The sequence below is a fragment of the Thunnus maccoyii genome, chromosome 6, assembly GCF_910596095.1.
Source record: "Thunnus maccoyii chromosome 6, fThuMac1.1, whole genome shotgun sequence".
Classification (NCBI taxonomy): domain Eukaryota; kingdom Metazoa; phylum Chordata; class Actinopteri; order Scombriformes; family Scombridae; genus Thunnus; species Thunnus maccoyii.
In genome coordinates, this window is record NC_056538.1 from 14234803 (window position 1) to 14251645 (window position 16843).

Sequence of the window (16843 nt, forward strand, 5' to 3'; positions counted from 1 at the left end):
TAGCAGCTGACTCTTTAATTTAGAGTTTAGAGGGGGGATTTAACCTTTGGTGTGTTTGTCTCGGGCGTGTTTTGGCTGTGTGTTCTTTTGTGCTCCCAATAGCGGTTAGAAAAACCAAGTTTGTACTGAACAACACAGATTTTATAATCTTTATCTTAAGGCTCCAAAATGTCGGGGATGTCTACTCTTTCCTAGATTGCTAAACAGTCCCAGAGCTGGCAGAGGCCAGAGGAGGCTTTTCATTTGAAAGCTGGTGTAGGTAGTAATCTCTGGACCGATATGAACCATAATTAGTGCTTGTGGGAGGCTTCTTGGGCACCAGTTCCTCAGCTGGGACATGCAGTGTGAGCCGCTGAGTGACACCACATTGTATGTTACATAATTAAGGCCTTAAAATAAGACTGCCTGCCAGCCTCCTCCTTCTCCTTCACTTGTCCATATGGAGGGCTCGCTCTGCTGTTTGTATGTGAATGCATGTATGTGTGTGTGTGCACCAGGATTAGGGTCCACTCTTTAGTGCTGTTTGGTGCCCTGGCAGCTGTGGAATTTAGGGGAGGAGCAGGGCCGTGGCCCCCGGGCACGAGCAGGACTCAGCAGGGCGGACGTAGACAAGCATTTTTTAAATCTCCCTGTCTCTCTGCCTCCCTTTCTCCTCTTGTCTTTTGTCTTTCTCATCGCCCTGTTGCCCCCCTCCTCACTCTACTCTCATTGTTTTGAGTCTCCCTCACCTCCTTTTACATCCTGCAATTCAAAATGCAGGGAAGTTATAGAGGGATATCCACATATATGCAGTACACACACAGACAAGCATGCAATCATGAAAGAGAGACCCATTAAAAGCACTGAGGCAGCAGAAACAGCAGGCGGTGGTTTGTGGCCTCATTGCACCGACTGGCCGTGGAATAATAGAGCTGGACATGAGTGACAGGTCAGTAAGTAGAACAAAGTGCACCGATGAGTTCCTGGCGGCGTTAACAATGGCTTTGATTTGCAGATTGTTTTGGAGTTTTCTTCTGTGTTGGGCAGCACAGTAAAAAAAAAAAAAAAAGCGGAAAGGAAGAGAGACAGAGATGGAGTGTTGCTTTTTGTTTCACATGCAGCCGAGGTTAAAAGTCAGACCGAAACCTACATCATCTGTGTTAGCGTGTGCTATGCAAATTAGCCAGCTTCAGTATGAGTGGCCTCACTTAAAATAATCATCCAAATGAAAAACAACAACAACGAAAAAAAGCAGTCCTCAGCTGTATGGCGGTATGGTTGAAATCAACATTACTGCATTAACAAGAACATCTTATGTTATTGATCTATATCAGGTGATGGTAAAAGTATGCAAAAGCACATAAAAAAATAATTAAACTGATGTTATGTGGTGTATTACATGAGATAGAACTCTTTATATGTAAAATAAAACTTTACTTTTTGATTTCTTGCTTAGAATCACAGATTTTGACAACAGAATTATGTAGAACGATCACCATGATATGATTGTATATCAGGATATAATTCCACTATAATTCAATAAATTATCATTTTGAATTGTTACCCAGCACCAGTGCTGAATATGCCAGCTCACATGGGCTGCTGCTAATTTATACAACATGTCAGAAAGAAAGTGAAAGCTCAATTATGGCTAAAACATGCACACAGGGGCACAAGCAGAATTTCACCTTTTGTAATCATGTAGTCTGATGTAATGCAGCAAACTGCCTGAAATCATTCATAAGTGGAATTAAACACTCTTGTAGCACGTACAGATGATGCAGACGTGGGTGGTAGGTTTCAGTCTTCTTCAGTGCTTCCTTTTTGTATAACCTCATACATAAGCAGTGATTATGTGGTTTTTCCACCCATCTGATAAGGAGGCTGATGTTAACACCCTCACTCCAAAATATTTAAACACTACAAACTCCAAACTGTGAGCATAATTCTTCATTGTTTTGCTTTTTTTTTTTTTACTGGAAACATTCATAGCTATCAATGTACAGTATAGTGCATGTCGTAACCTCTGGATCAGTCTTGATTCGGGGAAGAGACACCTACGCAGGAGGACTTTACCCCCTGTGTCCAGGGTTCAGCTTGATTAACACAGACCATGTTTTGTCTTGGCAACACAATGGAAACAATCAAAGGACTTTGCCTTCATTATTACAGCTACCTTTTTCTTTTTACATCTTTATGGAAAAAATACAGCATCATTATATGTCATGTTGAATCAATTCAGTGTTTCCACAGTTAGGAATTAGTCACCTTTTTGAATAGATTTCTTAGCTTAAATAGAGACTTAAAGACTTACATTTTTCTCTTGCTAAAGCAACAAAGGAACAGCTACTTAAAACATACTTTTGCAAAATTTGATGTCACCATTTCATGAAGAAATGTGTGATATTTGTCTATAAAGTGAACATTTGTTTCCAGCATTAAAGGGTCAAGTTAGCTGGAACTTGATTTTGGGTTGAGACGGTTGGGGAGGAGATAACACAGTGTAGACTCTGAACGCACAAAACAAACAATGTAGCTATATTAAATTGCACTTCTGCATAATCTGTGTACAGGATCAGAATGAACAACAGGTGTTATTAATACTTAATACACCTGAGTTATGAGAAGAAATGTACTTTAGTTCATAGGTAGTAACACTTCAGAAAAAGGTTCAGAGGTTTTGAGAGTCTGAGTCAAACGCCATGCAGGCAGAGACAGAGTGGGACTGTTGTATGTGAGAAATGCTCTGTGACGCTGCCCTCGGCGAAGGGCCCACGTCGTACCAGGAAGTGAAGAGCCTCTGTGGAAAAGAGCTGGCATTGTCTTGAGACAGACTGTTTATGTTCAGCAGCCTGGAGGTATAATGTGCAGCCCCGATGGTATAATGAGCAGCATATTGATTATTGTTGCCGGCGCGGCCTCAGTTGGTCAGCTGATGGCCTGTGACTGTATAGAAAGGCCTTTTTAAAACTGTGGCTTGGATGAAAGATGGACTTAGTGAGCGTATTGTCTCTGGTGGGATCAAGAGTAACATCATTATCCTTTAACAAACCAATTTACATTAGAAATAAATAGTAATTTCTTTCTTTTAAGCCCCATAATTGGATGATTTAATATAAACACAAACTCAAGAAAGTCTCAAATATAAGTGACATATCAGATAGCTTCTAAGAGATTGATTACAATTGATTACAGACATTTCTCAATACTCAATACAATGTGCGGCTAGGAACGACATATAATCCATATATGTATATATAATATGTATATACTGTACACAGTATATGGCTCTGCTGGTCAACCTTGAGTCCTTCCATCTACATCTCACACTTCATGTCCTGTCATTGAGAAAAAGCCTTTCCTGATACTGGATGTCTCTGACAGTCTCTTGCTTATAGATCAAGGCCTTCGTTGAATGCCGGAGGAAGAATTCATTTTGTGAACGATGGATACAAACATCCCACCTACACAGAGAAAACACTGTCTCTAAGGCGGGGGAGGAAGTCAGCATCTCTGTCTCAGACTGGGTCCATATTTAAGTTTAAAAAAATCCAAGAGTGTAATTTTTATAGATGGGAAAATATAAGCTCAGCTATAATGGCAAACAGATGTGGCTGCGCTATTTTAATTTCTGGTTTGATACATGTAATATATTTTATTTAAGTAACACTGTAGACATTTACAAAATTGATGTTTTATAACGCGTTTATAGACTAAATTCACCAGGCTTGAAAAAGTTTATAAATGTGGAAAATGGGGTGATTTATAGAGTTTTGATGGTGAATGAAATGTGTGTAATGAAAAAGCTGTAAATAGAAAACATGCTGCATCAGGCTCTCTCTCTCTCTCTCTCTCTGTCACACACACACACACACACACACACACACACACACACACACACACACACATTAAGATATATTTTATTGTTTTTTATATTTTGTTATTATATTTTATATGTATTTATATATATTTATTTATTGTTTTTTCTGTAATGGAGCTTCACAGTCAAAGTATTTGACACAATTGTACTTTTATAACCAGAGTGACAATAAACATCTTGAATCTTGAGTATAGAGGAGTTTGGCTGACAGTCTCAGGGAAACCAGATGGGGGCATCAGTTACCAAGAATTGCTCTGATGGTGAAAGCTGAGCTTTTTTCCCCCCTTTAGAAACTTGCTCATTTCAAGGCTGCATGTGTTTTCCAAAACCACAATATCACTGCAGTCTGGATGAAAACATAAACATGCAGGTATTGACATCCGAAACAGGCTTCAACTGTGTGCTCACAAAAATGTTCCATCACAGCATTTTCTTTGTGGTGTTTAGGGCTGTAACTACCAATTATTTTCATTATCGATTAATTGATTAGTCATTTGGTCTTTAAAACGTTAGACAATGTTGATCACCGTTTCCTTAAGCCCAAGATGCAACCTAAAATTTCATGTTTTGTCCCAACCAACAGTCCACAACCCAAAGATATTCAGTTTATTATCATGGACGACTAAAGAAACCAGAAAATATTCACACTAATGAAGCTAGAATCAGAGAATTTGGGCATTTTTTTCTTAAAAAATACTTAAATGATTAATTGATTATCAGAATAGTTGGTGATTATTTTTCTGTTGATCGACTAATCGTTTCAGCTCCAGTGGTGTTACCTCAGTAGCTATTTACAGTCACAATTTGTATACAGGCGTGTGGTTTTGTCGTGGTGTTTGTGGTATCTGGGGGGAGAGCAGGATGCGGTGGAGGTTGAGTGGTTCCCTCAGCTTTTTCTTGCAAATGACCCTTTAATCCATCACCTCAGAAGATGTTTGCCTCTCTGCTGCAGGTGAGGTGAGGTGCAGCAGTCGTGATCTCACTATCTGTGCAACCTCCTAATGAGAGGAGCAACAGTGGACGTTCAGCTGTTTTTTCATTTCCTGGACACCCCTCTCTCTCTCTCTCTCTCTCTCTCTCTCTCTCTCTCTCTCTCTCTCTCTCTCTCTCCCCCCCCCCCCCCCTCCTCCACCACCACCTCCCCTCTTGCAGGACCCCCAGCGGGTCCCCGGACCCCAGTTTGAGAACCACCGGGGTTGTTGAGCCATCCCACTCGGCAGCAGGCCCCATGCTACTATTGTCTAAGAGGAGAGCGGGCTATTTGCAAAATAAAGATAGCCTACTGTTCAGCTCGTAGCCGCTATGTGGGCTGACACATGGGCAGGGTGATTTGAAGGGGAAGCAGCGTTGAAATGTACGACTGTTACCGGCGGAGCTCCGCTGTGTTTGTACTCCCGGACAGCTCGTCTTCTCGGCGGTCGGATGCTGGAAGTGGTCGCCGATAAAGGGCGCACGTACTGGGCTCGTAGAGAAAGGAGAAGGGACGCGGAAGGAAGGAACGAAGGAAGGATAAGGGGAGCATTTTAATACCAAATCGGGACACATGTTGAGCTAACGCCCCCCCTCCTTCTCCTCCTCTCCTCCCAAATGCATTTGTTGCCTCAATCGCCTTCCCGTTACTAATTACTCCGCGTCAGGATAAAGCAGCGGATCTCGTCTCCGGCTCTGAGGATCCTCACCGTGTTTGGGGGGGACCATCATGGATCTCAGTAAGATTGTAAGTGCTGGACAACATTTGTTTTCTTTTTCTTTCTCTTAAATCGCCGACAGCAACAGACAGACCGAGGCTTTGCATGTATTTTTTTTTTTTTTTGAAGGTGGGGGTGGTGTCCAAGAAAGTCCTGTTGCGCGCGCTGACACACACGCACGCACGCACACACACCAGGGGCTGTTCGCGCGAATACACGCAAGTTATGCTCTGTGCAAGCAGGGACTTGTTGTTGCATTGGAAAAAGGAGGTTGTGCTCCAACAATGGGATTCTCAGTAGAGTACTAAACCCAAAATCCACTGAGCATGTTCCAAAAAAAAAAAAAAGGTAGCACATCTCAAATTTCCAAGAAGGAGGACAAAATAGTAACATTTCTCTTGTTTATTTGGCTCACATCACTTGTTGTCTGTAAATGTTGCAGCTAAATGTGGCTTTGGGGAGTTTGTTTTTTGTTGTGGAGAAGAAGAGCATGAAGGTCTGATCAGCAAGCATTTACTCCAGTGGTTTGCAGGGTCCTTGAAGGGGGTCTTGGCTAAAAGGAAGAACAGTTCACTGCAATGTTGTGGAAATCATTAGAATGAGACCTGCATTGTCATTGCCTCATCCTCACTTACAGTGTAGACAGGCTGTTAAAATAAACCAACAACCAAAACCACCACTAAGAACAGGTTACTATTATTATTGTTGAGGCATTTTGCAGCTTTAACTGGGTCTATTTTAGGGTCCGAGACATAAAAATGTATGAAATGTGCGGCTTTGTTGCCCCAGAGCTCTCCAGCTGGAGGTGAGTGGTGAAAGTTCAGCTAAAATGTGACATGAAAGTCAGTTATAGACGGCGTTAATGTCTGTTGCAGACAAACTCAAAGGCAGATCTGATATTGTATGCTCACTGTATACACAAATTCAAGAGTGTATTAATAGTCCAGTGAGATGATAGATTGTCTTTATCACAGCCAGACTAAAACAATATTTAACCATGTGGACTTTAGTACATATTTGCAAGCTAAATAATCTCACACACAGGGTATCTTGTGCACATTTGTCTTGGCTTTGACTCGATGTGCTGTGAATGATGCGATAGAGACTTAACGGGCGGACAAAGTGTCCAGAGTGTACTTGAGCAGGTGCACATAAGCCAAAGCAACAAGACCAGCCTTTCACTGCCAACATGGATTGGATGGGTGTACTTTTAGCCCTTGTGTAGGTGTGGGGGAGGGTGGGTGGGTGATAAAAGCACACCCAGAGTCCTCTTTCCAAAGGGAGACTCTGAGAAGTTTGTATGGAGGAGATACTGTGAGGAACAAGAAATGGCGCAGAATGATAGTAAAAGAGGCATCGGATGCAGGCAGTCTCTTTTGATAAGTGAAACAGGAAAATCGCTCTCTGATCACTGAAAGAAATCTCAGCTGCCTACATGAAGTCAGTCGGGGCATGTAGTGCAGACATGGCGTAGGAGTAGTGATGGAAATTCTCCACCAGCGGATCTCCATTAAGCTGCAGTTTTGGGGGGTTTTTTTTCTTTCTTTTAGAAAACCTCTCTATGTTATCAGGAAACTGCTCAGCGCTGTGCATCTAACACAACTCCTCAAGGCTGTTCTCACACAGTGGTATGAAAACAAAGTCCAGTAAGATGAAAGACTCTCAGCCAACAGACTTTACATTCCCATAATGCATGAAAGTTAGTGATGCACAGTAGAGCCTAATGGATTTAAGAGGATGGAGGAACTTGATTGTATCAAAGCTTTCTTCAGAGATGCATGATGTCGCCCTTTTTTTCTACAGATATCAAACATACAATCATTTTCAGTGTGGCTTTTAGAGTGGTGCTCATACTGACACTTCTATTAGTTGACTCTATCGAGACCTGTTTATATTGCACCTGTGAGACTTTGTGTGCAGACAGATGTCTATAAAAGTTAGTCAGGACCCGTCGTGATTCATCACTGAACACCACTGTGAATCCAAGTGTCAGCGATCTCTCTACCTCAATGACCTCAACTCAACTGCAAGACGTGTAACGGTTATTTCAGGCGTCCTTTTCTTGCATTTTTGGATGCATTTTTCCTTTTTATGTAATAGTTAGCAGTGGAGACAGACAGGAAATGTGGAGAAGACATGCAACAAAGGTCTCCAGCTGGAATAATACCGGGAAACTTGCAACTACATTATATGCACCTTAGCCCTTTACTGTTCCCCCCTCAACAAAATAGCTTTTAGAAGCACACAGAGAGTTAAATATTAACTTCATTCATTAAACATTGGCTTGTAACAAGTAAATAAAAACAAAAATACATACTAATTCATTTATGATCAACGAATGATCATCCACTCATCAGATCAGCTCAGGCATTGTTTCCATATTGTGCACCACCAGTGTTATGGATTAGATATGACACATGTATAGAGTAGTAAACTGTTTCATCTCTCAAAAACAGGTCTATATTTCAAGAGTTTCACAGCTGTGGGACGTTTAATTGGTGTCAGATCACTACACAAGCTACCATCGAGTCCTTAAGGAAAACACGCCCACATGCACACACACACACACAGACAGCCTCTGTGTGTCACGCATGTTCATTGTTGGCGGAGTGATGAGCAAGTGGGCCGAGCAGCCTCACCGAGCTGCGCAGATGTTCCTTCTTATAATGCGTCTTCGTGACATCACCGGTCCTGCTAGAGGTAGAGCTTCTTATTAGGAGAGGCTCATAAACCTGCCATGGGGGTGTAGGTCTGAGAGTTTAATTATGCTGGAGCACAGCCTTCAGCATATACAGTATGTGTGTGTGTGTCTTTAACAAGCTGCTGTCCTCCCACCTCTGCCCCCAGGAACAGAAGCCCGGTGCTCTCAGGTCACAGACTCTAAATATCCCGAAGCTCTATGTTTTCATGCTTTTTAATGGGCTCTTAAGAGACAGCGTCATCCCACTGGGCTTATCTGCAGCATCAAGTGCCCTGTTATTATTGGGATAGATGCTGCACAGTGCGTTCTGTGTAAAACAAGCCCCTGGGTACAGACTGACAGGCTTGTATGTGCCTGACAAGTCAATTCAATCCATCGGATGTCATGCTGTTGCACTTAAATATGATTAGGCTGTGATGCATGGCTGATAGATTTTACCTATGGGTAGAAATATTAATTGACAATGCAGATTCTGCTCAGTACTTCTCACTGTGTTGGTAATGATGCAGACTTGCGTCGGTTGCATTCAAGTGAGGCTTGTATAACACGACCTCTGTGAGTTTGTGATTTTTTCCTTCTCACAGCTGCGTCTTTCCCTCTGTTTTGGTCGAGCACATGGGAAAAAATAGCCGCTCTAAAAAAGACCATCTTTTCCACTACCTTCCTCTCCTCCTCAGTGCCAGCCGGGCTCCTTTCAAGAGGTGTGGAGTGACTGTTCTATGAGAGCGGATGTTCATGTCAGATGCAGCACGTAAAACGGTCCTTAAACAAGCAACACAGAGGCCTCTGTTCAGTTCGGTGACCTTTTGAATCCAGTGTGAGTTGCACTTGGAAAAATGTTTGGGCTCAAAACGCTTTTCCACTTATTATCTGATTTTTGAATGCATCTCGTAAATGTGCCGTTTCTTGCTGTTGTAACTTGTGGTGAGGGGTGTGTGTGTGTGTGTGTGTGTGCGCGTGTGTGTGTGTTTGTGTGAAATGTGCCGGGGTAAGGCTAGCTTTCGGTTTCAAGTGTTTATTTCGGTCATGGATGTTGTACCAAAAGGGGAGCTGTATGATTTCTGAGGAAATGGACATGTATTTTTAGCTGGTCAAACTTTCCTGTAGTCTAATATCATCAAAGTACGAAAGCAATACTGATGTAATCTGGCTTAAACAAACCTTGAACATAATCAGAAAACATTAAAGCTGCTATAATCTATATTTTTATTCTTAAAATGGATCAAATTACTATGTGAATGTGTAAGGATCGCTCACAGTGATGAATTAATTCATAAATAATCATTACCCAACTTTGGGTCGACTGAGGTTTTTAGCTGAAGGGGGAAAGACGGGGGTGGGTGGTGGAGCTGGGCATTTTTCAGCAGGCAGGCAGGAAATGGGCAGTGCAGGGTGTGCCAAGACAGGAAGCCTGACTGAGAGCCTGTAACCCCCTCCCCACCACCACCACCACTGCTACCACCACCCCCAGTGCGTCAGCCTCGGTGACCATGCCTCCACCACTGCACCTCAGCATTTTACAGTGCTGCTGCATTCACAGGCAGCCCTGTATGTTTCCTGTTTTCATCCCTTCCTCCATCCCTTTCTCCGTTTACCCGCACAGTAGCTGGACAAGCAGCAGTGTTGCTACTCGCCTCCATGTTGTGAAATCTGAATCACCAATCAGTTATACTGATACCTCAAGAAGATAAGATGCTGAGGTGCAAGCATGCCAAAAACATCAGAAAGAGGAAACTCTGCACACTTTGTCCAATGCAAGTATTTAATTGTAAAGTCAAGCTTTTGGTCTCCTTCATCAAACATTTGCTTTTGGTAAATGTTTGATAAAAGTTAATTTCAGTGCTTCTAATGATGTCAAAGCACATGCAGTCCACAGTTGTTGTTCCCAAGATTGAAATACAGCTCCAAGCTCTATATGCAGTATATAACATATCACTAAAACTGAAGAAAAATCAATACAGAAAGCAGTCAGGAAGTCAAGGTAATGAAAATGCATGTCTGAAGCAATAAAAGGGGCAGGAAACATACTCCTAAATGCAGTACCTACAACTCCCAAACACATCAGTTCACTCAATCTTTAGCAAAATGCTCATTTTAAAGTCCACATTACAACTTCAGGATGTACATCTAGTGCTCATATACCCTGATGAAGATCTTGGCTTTATGATTTAACATTTATCAGTAAGGAAAATGCTACAAGAGCCAGTCAGAAATGATCATTTGATAAATGTGTAGCTCTATTCGGGTTGCAAAGTCTATCATGGGTGCTCCCGACTCCGTGTCCTCCTCCCTCTAGACCTTAATGACTGGGGTCAGTTAATCATAGTACTGTAACTAAGATTAATCGCTCCACTCCCATACTAAATCATCAGGGTCACATAAGGATACCTCCTCCGCCTCCTCGGCCATGAGAATCTAAATCCATTGAGAACAAGCGTTTCCGAATTTACTCTGCCCCCCTTTCATTTGGCCCTGGTGAGGTTCTCCACAGTCATTTTCTCATGATTGAACACTACTGGCTGCGTCGTTATTAACATTAACATAAAATGTGCCACAGCAGAGACAAAAACTATCCAAGAGCGTTGCTGTCTTTTCTCTGCCACCATCATGATGTGATGACATATCTCCAGGACTTGCATGGAAATCAAATTTCCAAGGCATGCATTAGTCACATGCTCTTGCGACTCGGTCAGAGGGATGGCGAAGTGAGTTAACGAGTGACGGTTGTTTCATTTAGGAGGCAGAAGATGCTTCCTCTCTCTCTCTCTCTCTCTCTCTCTCTCTCTCTCTCTGCGCTGGCCCTTCAGTGGACACAGCCAGGCTACGATCAGCATATCAATGCCCTGCTTTCTACAGAAGGGGCCGATTGGGGCTTGCCAGGACTGACTTAACATGCTTTCAACACTGTATCAATAACACTTTGTTTGAAATGAAAGCTGTTGAAAAAAAAGACGTTTCTGTAGATACCAACATGCAAAAAAGCAGTTTTGTGTTCAGTCGGGAAAAATCTTTATTATGACTGTGTTTAAAATGAGAGACGAATGAAAGGAAGGCATGAGGGAGGGTGTGCAGAAGGAAGGAGTGTAGCCCCCCCCCACCCCCCCGTGGATGCAGTGACGTGGATCTCAGTCCAAATAAACCAATGAGAGACCCCCCTCAGGCGTGATCTTCGCTCTTTATCCTCATAATCGCTTCGCACCTCTGATTTTAATGCCTCATCGTTTCACTTCGTCAGCTGGTCTGCGTGGCCACACTGCGAGGAGCTAATAGGCTATTGATGCATCAATGCCAGCGAGCCACCTCAGCCAATGCCAGGAGTCCTAGGCAGCTGGCCCTCTCATTCAACCCAAACACAAAGTACAAAGTCTCACTGTGGGCTAATTGGGTCATCCTCATGTGGGAACCAGTTGCACTAGGAGTTTCTCAATCATCCCTTGATTTGCGTGTGTGTGAGTGAGTAGCAGAGAGAAAAAGGGGAAGCAGAGTAATTTGAATCAACACACCCATGAAAAAAAAATAATCAAAAATTGATCTAAAGGTGACATTAATATCTAAAACATCACCTGATATCAAAACTTAAAAACACCATATCAGTGTAGTATAGTGGCCATCTTCACTGCAGTGACTCTTCTTGTGAGGATTGTATGAGATGATGTCATGGTTGTTATTTTGACTGATTAACAACCAGAACAGTGACAGGAAATGACACAAAAGTCACTTCCCTATTTCTGTTAATGCAAGGCAAAGGGTCAACACCACGTTTGGGCTAAACTACACACTGAAACAGATTTTTGATATAAGCTGTGTTGAATGCAAGGTGTTAAAAAGACGCCCTTTGATAATTGTCCTTTTATCTTGTACTAAAAAAGCTCTGGCCAAGTTTATGTGCTTGTGGTGGAAACCATGCTGGTATGATTTTTAAGTTGCGTTCACACACATTCAAACTGTTTACTCAAATGCAACAGGACTCAAATTAAGTTCTAAGGCATCATGCTTGATTTCAGGCATAGAACAATTTTAAAATCATATAATACTTAATTCAATACATTGTACATATTTCCTCCTGGACAACTTTTCAGGCTCACAAAACTTGCTTTAATCCCTGAATGCTGGATCGTAAACTTGGGTAGTTTGGTCCATTTGCACAGGTGTGAATGATGCCAGTAAAATTCAAATAACTACACAATGTGGCAATATTTAACTCACTCCTCTAACAACTGGTAGTGTTTTATATTAACGTACATGCATTGTTGTGGGTATATGGAGACATATGTTCACAGTCTCTCATGTTTGGAAAACCTTGCATAACCAAATAACCGAGGGCCAAATCCAGCCGCAGATGTTGAGCAAAAAACAAGTGAATTCCTGACCTTGGAAACAAATAAATCTTCGAGTGCCACCTACTCATCTAGCTTTTTCAGTAGCTTTCCACTCGATCTCTTGGTCTTCATCATGTTCCATCCTTAGATCACGTGATGACAAGATTGTGAAATGGGGTTGAGAGCTTTTGGAAAAGGTAGTTCGTGGACCTTGAGTTGAGATTAAACAAGTAAATAACAAGTCTTCAATTCAATTCAATTCGAAATACTTTATCCCTCAAGGGGCATTTTGAAGCAATCAGGTTTGGAAACACAAACACACACAAGAAGTCCATTCACACATGTAAAAACATCTAAAAATGTAAAATATGTCAGGAAAAGATGTTGAAAGACACAACGGTTAAGGGCGAAGGCCGATACGGAGAGATGGCCAACAATATCCAACACTGCAAAGACACATTATGTCAAAAAATTGAAAGTGTAAAAGCATTAATCAATCTATAGTCAAAGTTGAGTGACCATCTCTTAAAATAATAAGTCTTAGAAGCAAACATCCTCCTGTTTGTTTGACATACATACACGTAACCTGAAATGCTTTTCTGATGCCATCAGTTTAAAGTAGTCATAGCGTCATTAATAATCTTACATGCTGTTTTAAGCTGTGTCACGGTGTCTCTGTGTTTTGCAAATCATTTTATAGGTTAATGTCACCTTACGCTCGGTTCTTGTCTGTATAATGACGCTCTTATCACAACGCTGTATGTGTTCTTACAGGGATGAAGATGAGATAAGAAGGTAAATCACTGTGAATAACACTAACAAGGACTTGATTCCAAGCTGTACTTACAGAGACATTACTGGAATTATGCTAAAAGCTGCCAGAATCTGCAGTAAAAACTAAAACTTTGTCCAATAATTGATCCACTAGTGAGTGTGTGGTTTTTGTTGAGTGCAGTGGCTTACTTGGAAATAAGAAGTGATAATGAATTCAAACCACATGCTGAAATTCAACTTTTCTCCTGTGGTTTGGACCAGAGGAAAACACCGCTCGCTATGTTTGACCTTTTACAGTACTGACACACATCCAGAGTCTCGGCTCATGCTGATGCAACAGGACAGGTGTTGTACACGTTTTAATCAACATCCTGCATGTTTAATGACAAATAACGAAAGCATGTTCAGTCATCATCCGTACAACACGCTATGGTTGACGTCTCATCGTTGGCAGGAATATGAGCCGAGCGCAGACGGTGTGGAATTTTTAATGTCAGATATGTTGGAACAGCAGCCAGCTCTGCATTGCTCCGGCTCTAGTCTGTCTTCATTCTCCTTTCTGCTATAGTGACTCCATCAGACTCGCAAATTAGATTTTTGTGAACACAAAACTTGTGTTTGCCAGCTTGCGCGGCCTGGTGATGATAGGTCATGCAGATTACACCTTCATGGTGTGTGAGGGGATGTCTGAAGTGTCATTGTTTAGACGAGGCAGGAATTTGAACCAGATTGGGGTTTTTTTTCTCTAATCCTGACTTTGTTTTTTGTTTAAGGATCTTGTGTTTGAAGGGATTAAAGTTATTAATAAAATATTTTCTGGACTGAGATTCAAAACACCTGGTAGCTGGTTGGTGTCTTCGCTGTTTGGATGTGTCGTATCAGAGAGCTGTAGTAGATATAGTCATTCAGGAATTTAATCATTTTTGCACACTGATCCTAGTGACACTGCTCCCAAGTTGTCCCTTCTCTCCTTCCCTTCATTCCTGCCTCCTTCCTTCCTCTCCCCTCCTCCTGGCCCGCTCCTCCTCCTCCTCTAGTGATTCCTCACGATGAACTTCCAGTCCTGACAGCTCACATACTGGAAGAGGAGGAGCAGACTCAGGACATCTGTGGGAAGTGAGATTACGAAACAGGCCTCCTGTCCTCTTCTGACCTCAGCTGCCACACTCACAGTTCATTATACCGTATCGACAAAATGCATGTTTGGCTTTATTGTCTCCACATCAGCATTTCAGGCACACAAAACCTAGTTTTGAGTTGAGAGCTCGGGATGTATATTTATTTTTTTTTCCCCCTTTCATGTGCAATGTGATATGCCAGCCAGATGCTGCTGCAGAACACCTTGTTTTGAAAGCCATCTGAAAGGGCTTAAGCTCTCAAAAAATGCAGACCTGGAACTTATCGAGGGAAAAATTTGCAGGTTGTTTTTGAAATGTATTTCACCACACAGCTTTTCTGTTTAAACGCCTGACACTTAAGAACATGTAAAGGATTTTCAGCCACACTATTGGTGCGCTTGGTCGGTGCGCTACGTTGGTCCAGACTGAAATATCTCAACAACTGTTGGATGGATTGCTATGAAATGTTGTGCAAACATTCATGGTCTCTAGAGGATAAATCTAATGAGTTTGGTGATAATCTGACTTTTCCTCTAGCGCCACCTTGAGGTTCACATTTGTGCGTCTCAACAACTGTTGAATGGATTTTGTTACACACATCCATTACAACTTTATAAGTTGGTAATAACTTTGGTAAACTAGCACACTAGCACATCTACTAGCATGGCTGTAGACCTGTAGTCTTGTTTCTACAAGACTGTTTTCTTTGAGATGATATTTTCACTCTATAAAATAAATAAACTAAAAATGAAAAAGACTGTTCAGGTTTAAGCAACAGCTGTCACCATTTCTTACCGAGGGGAGTCACTGTCAACGTTACCGTCTCTGCTGCCGCTAACGCTACCATCAAAACTACTGATGGTTGTATTTCAGCCTGTTAAAAACAAACACGTCTACCGCAGTGTGTCTCTGTGATATGGGTTGAATAACACTTTAATTTGAGTGGTTCAGTTTTAGCTCGGCCTTCACCTCATAGCACAGACAGACTGTTCTCATCCATAAGTGAGTGATTGTTGGTGCAGTCTCATCTGCCTGCTTCCAGACGTAATATTAACATGTTTACCAAACATTGGTTCCTCAGAATTGTGAATGCGGGCTTCTGGTTGTTTTAGTGTTTTCTTCCTGTCCTCATTCTGGAAAGAAACAGTAGCTTATTTATTTATTTTTAAGACTTAACTAGAAACAGGATGTTTTCTTAATGGGAGCATTAGAAGTGAAATCACACACTATTTCGACATCCTGCCCTCTTACACGGTCTTCTGCTTGTCTGTAATTTGAGATGATGACTGCAGGTAAAGAGAGATGTGATGGTGTATGTCTCATTTCACCGAGGCCGGTGGAGCTCATCAAAAGGAGAGAGGAGCTCGGGCTTCTCGGCTGCTGCCTTGAATACCAACTCTGCAGAAAATGGGTCAATCACCTTTTACTCAAACTTTGCTGCTTCCCCGCTCCCCAGGTGGTTAGAAAAGGAAAAGCAACTTTCTGAAAGGTGGAAGGGTGTCAGGTTTTGAAATGAAACGCTTGACACTCTGAGATTTTTATGATTTTATTTTTTTCCTGTAAGTAGCGTTTAAAGATGAAAAAAAGGCTGTGGGCTGACTTATGTTCTCTGTTTCTTTCCTCTGTTCTCCTCTGCCCTTCCTTTCCTCCTCTCTACAGGCTGTCAGCATCAATAAGGCCATCAACACACAGGAGGTCGCTGTCAAAGAGAAGCATGCCAGGAATATCCTCATATTGTCTGCATGTGTGTATGTGAGGAGAAGAAGTGTGTTATCCAGATTCCCGTATGTATGTGTGTGTGTGTGTGGAAACTGGAGTGTTCCTTCATGACTGGAGGGTGATGTTAGTGCAAGATCAAAACAACAAACTTAGTGTAACCCCAGCATCTACATGTGGCTCTGCTGCAGAGCTACTTTAGTCATGTGTGATACAGAACACAAAGCAGACAGAGAGGAGTGCTGTTTACAGTTTTCCTCCATTTCTGTTACATCAAACACACTAAAAAGCTCAAATCTAATTTAAAAATCCTGAGGAGAGGGGCCACTAAATAGAGTGTATAAGCCTCGTTAGTATGATTTTTTTTAAATGTATTCATTGACCTATGTTATTGGTGTTTATGTTGAAAATGAAAAAGCTTGTAATTTGGGTTTTAAAAATAAAATTTCCAGTACAAGCGCTCTTCAGTTTAACCATATTTTATAGACAGACTCAGCAGCTCGTTTGGCTTTTCTCCCATCTTTCTCTTCATGTTTTATTACCAAAACTTAGTTGAAACTGGCAACATACAGCATATCATATGTTTCCAACTACTGCAATTTAAAGTAATCAGATGATGATGACATAAAACTTGTGGAAATCAGTTTAAACAGTTTTTTAATTCTGGG

The 16843-nt window shown here is 41.8% G+C and overlaps 1 protein-coding gene across 7 annotated transcripts in view; it reads left to right on the forward strand.

The window, feature by feature from the left end:
* The window catches only part of hip1 (huntingtin interacting protein 1), a 54770-nt gene that overhangs the window by 9518 nt on the left and 28409 nt on the right, over positions 1-16843 (forward strand). For 6 of the 7 annotated variants that reach the window (XM_042415354.1, XM_042415351.1, XM_042415355.1 and 3 more), the window contains one exon: positions 16119-16182. In XM_042415354.1, coding sequence (XP_042271288.1) covers positions 16119-16182 — 64 coding nt within the window. Of the gene's footprint in view, positions 1-5060; positions 5577-16118; positions 16183-16843 lie in introns of those variants that run through there. The other variant, XM_042415358.1, reaches the window with a different exon arrangement.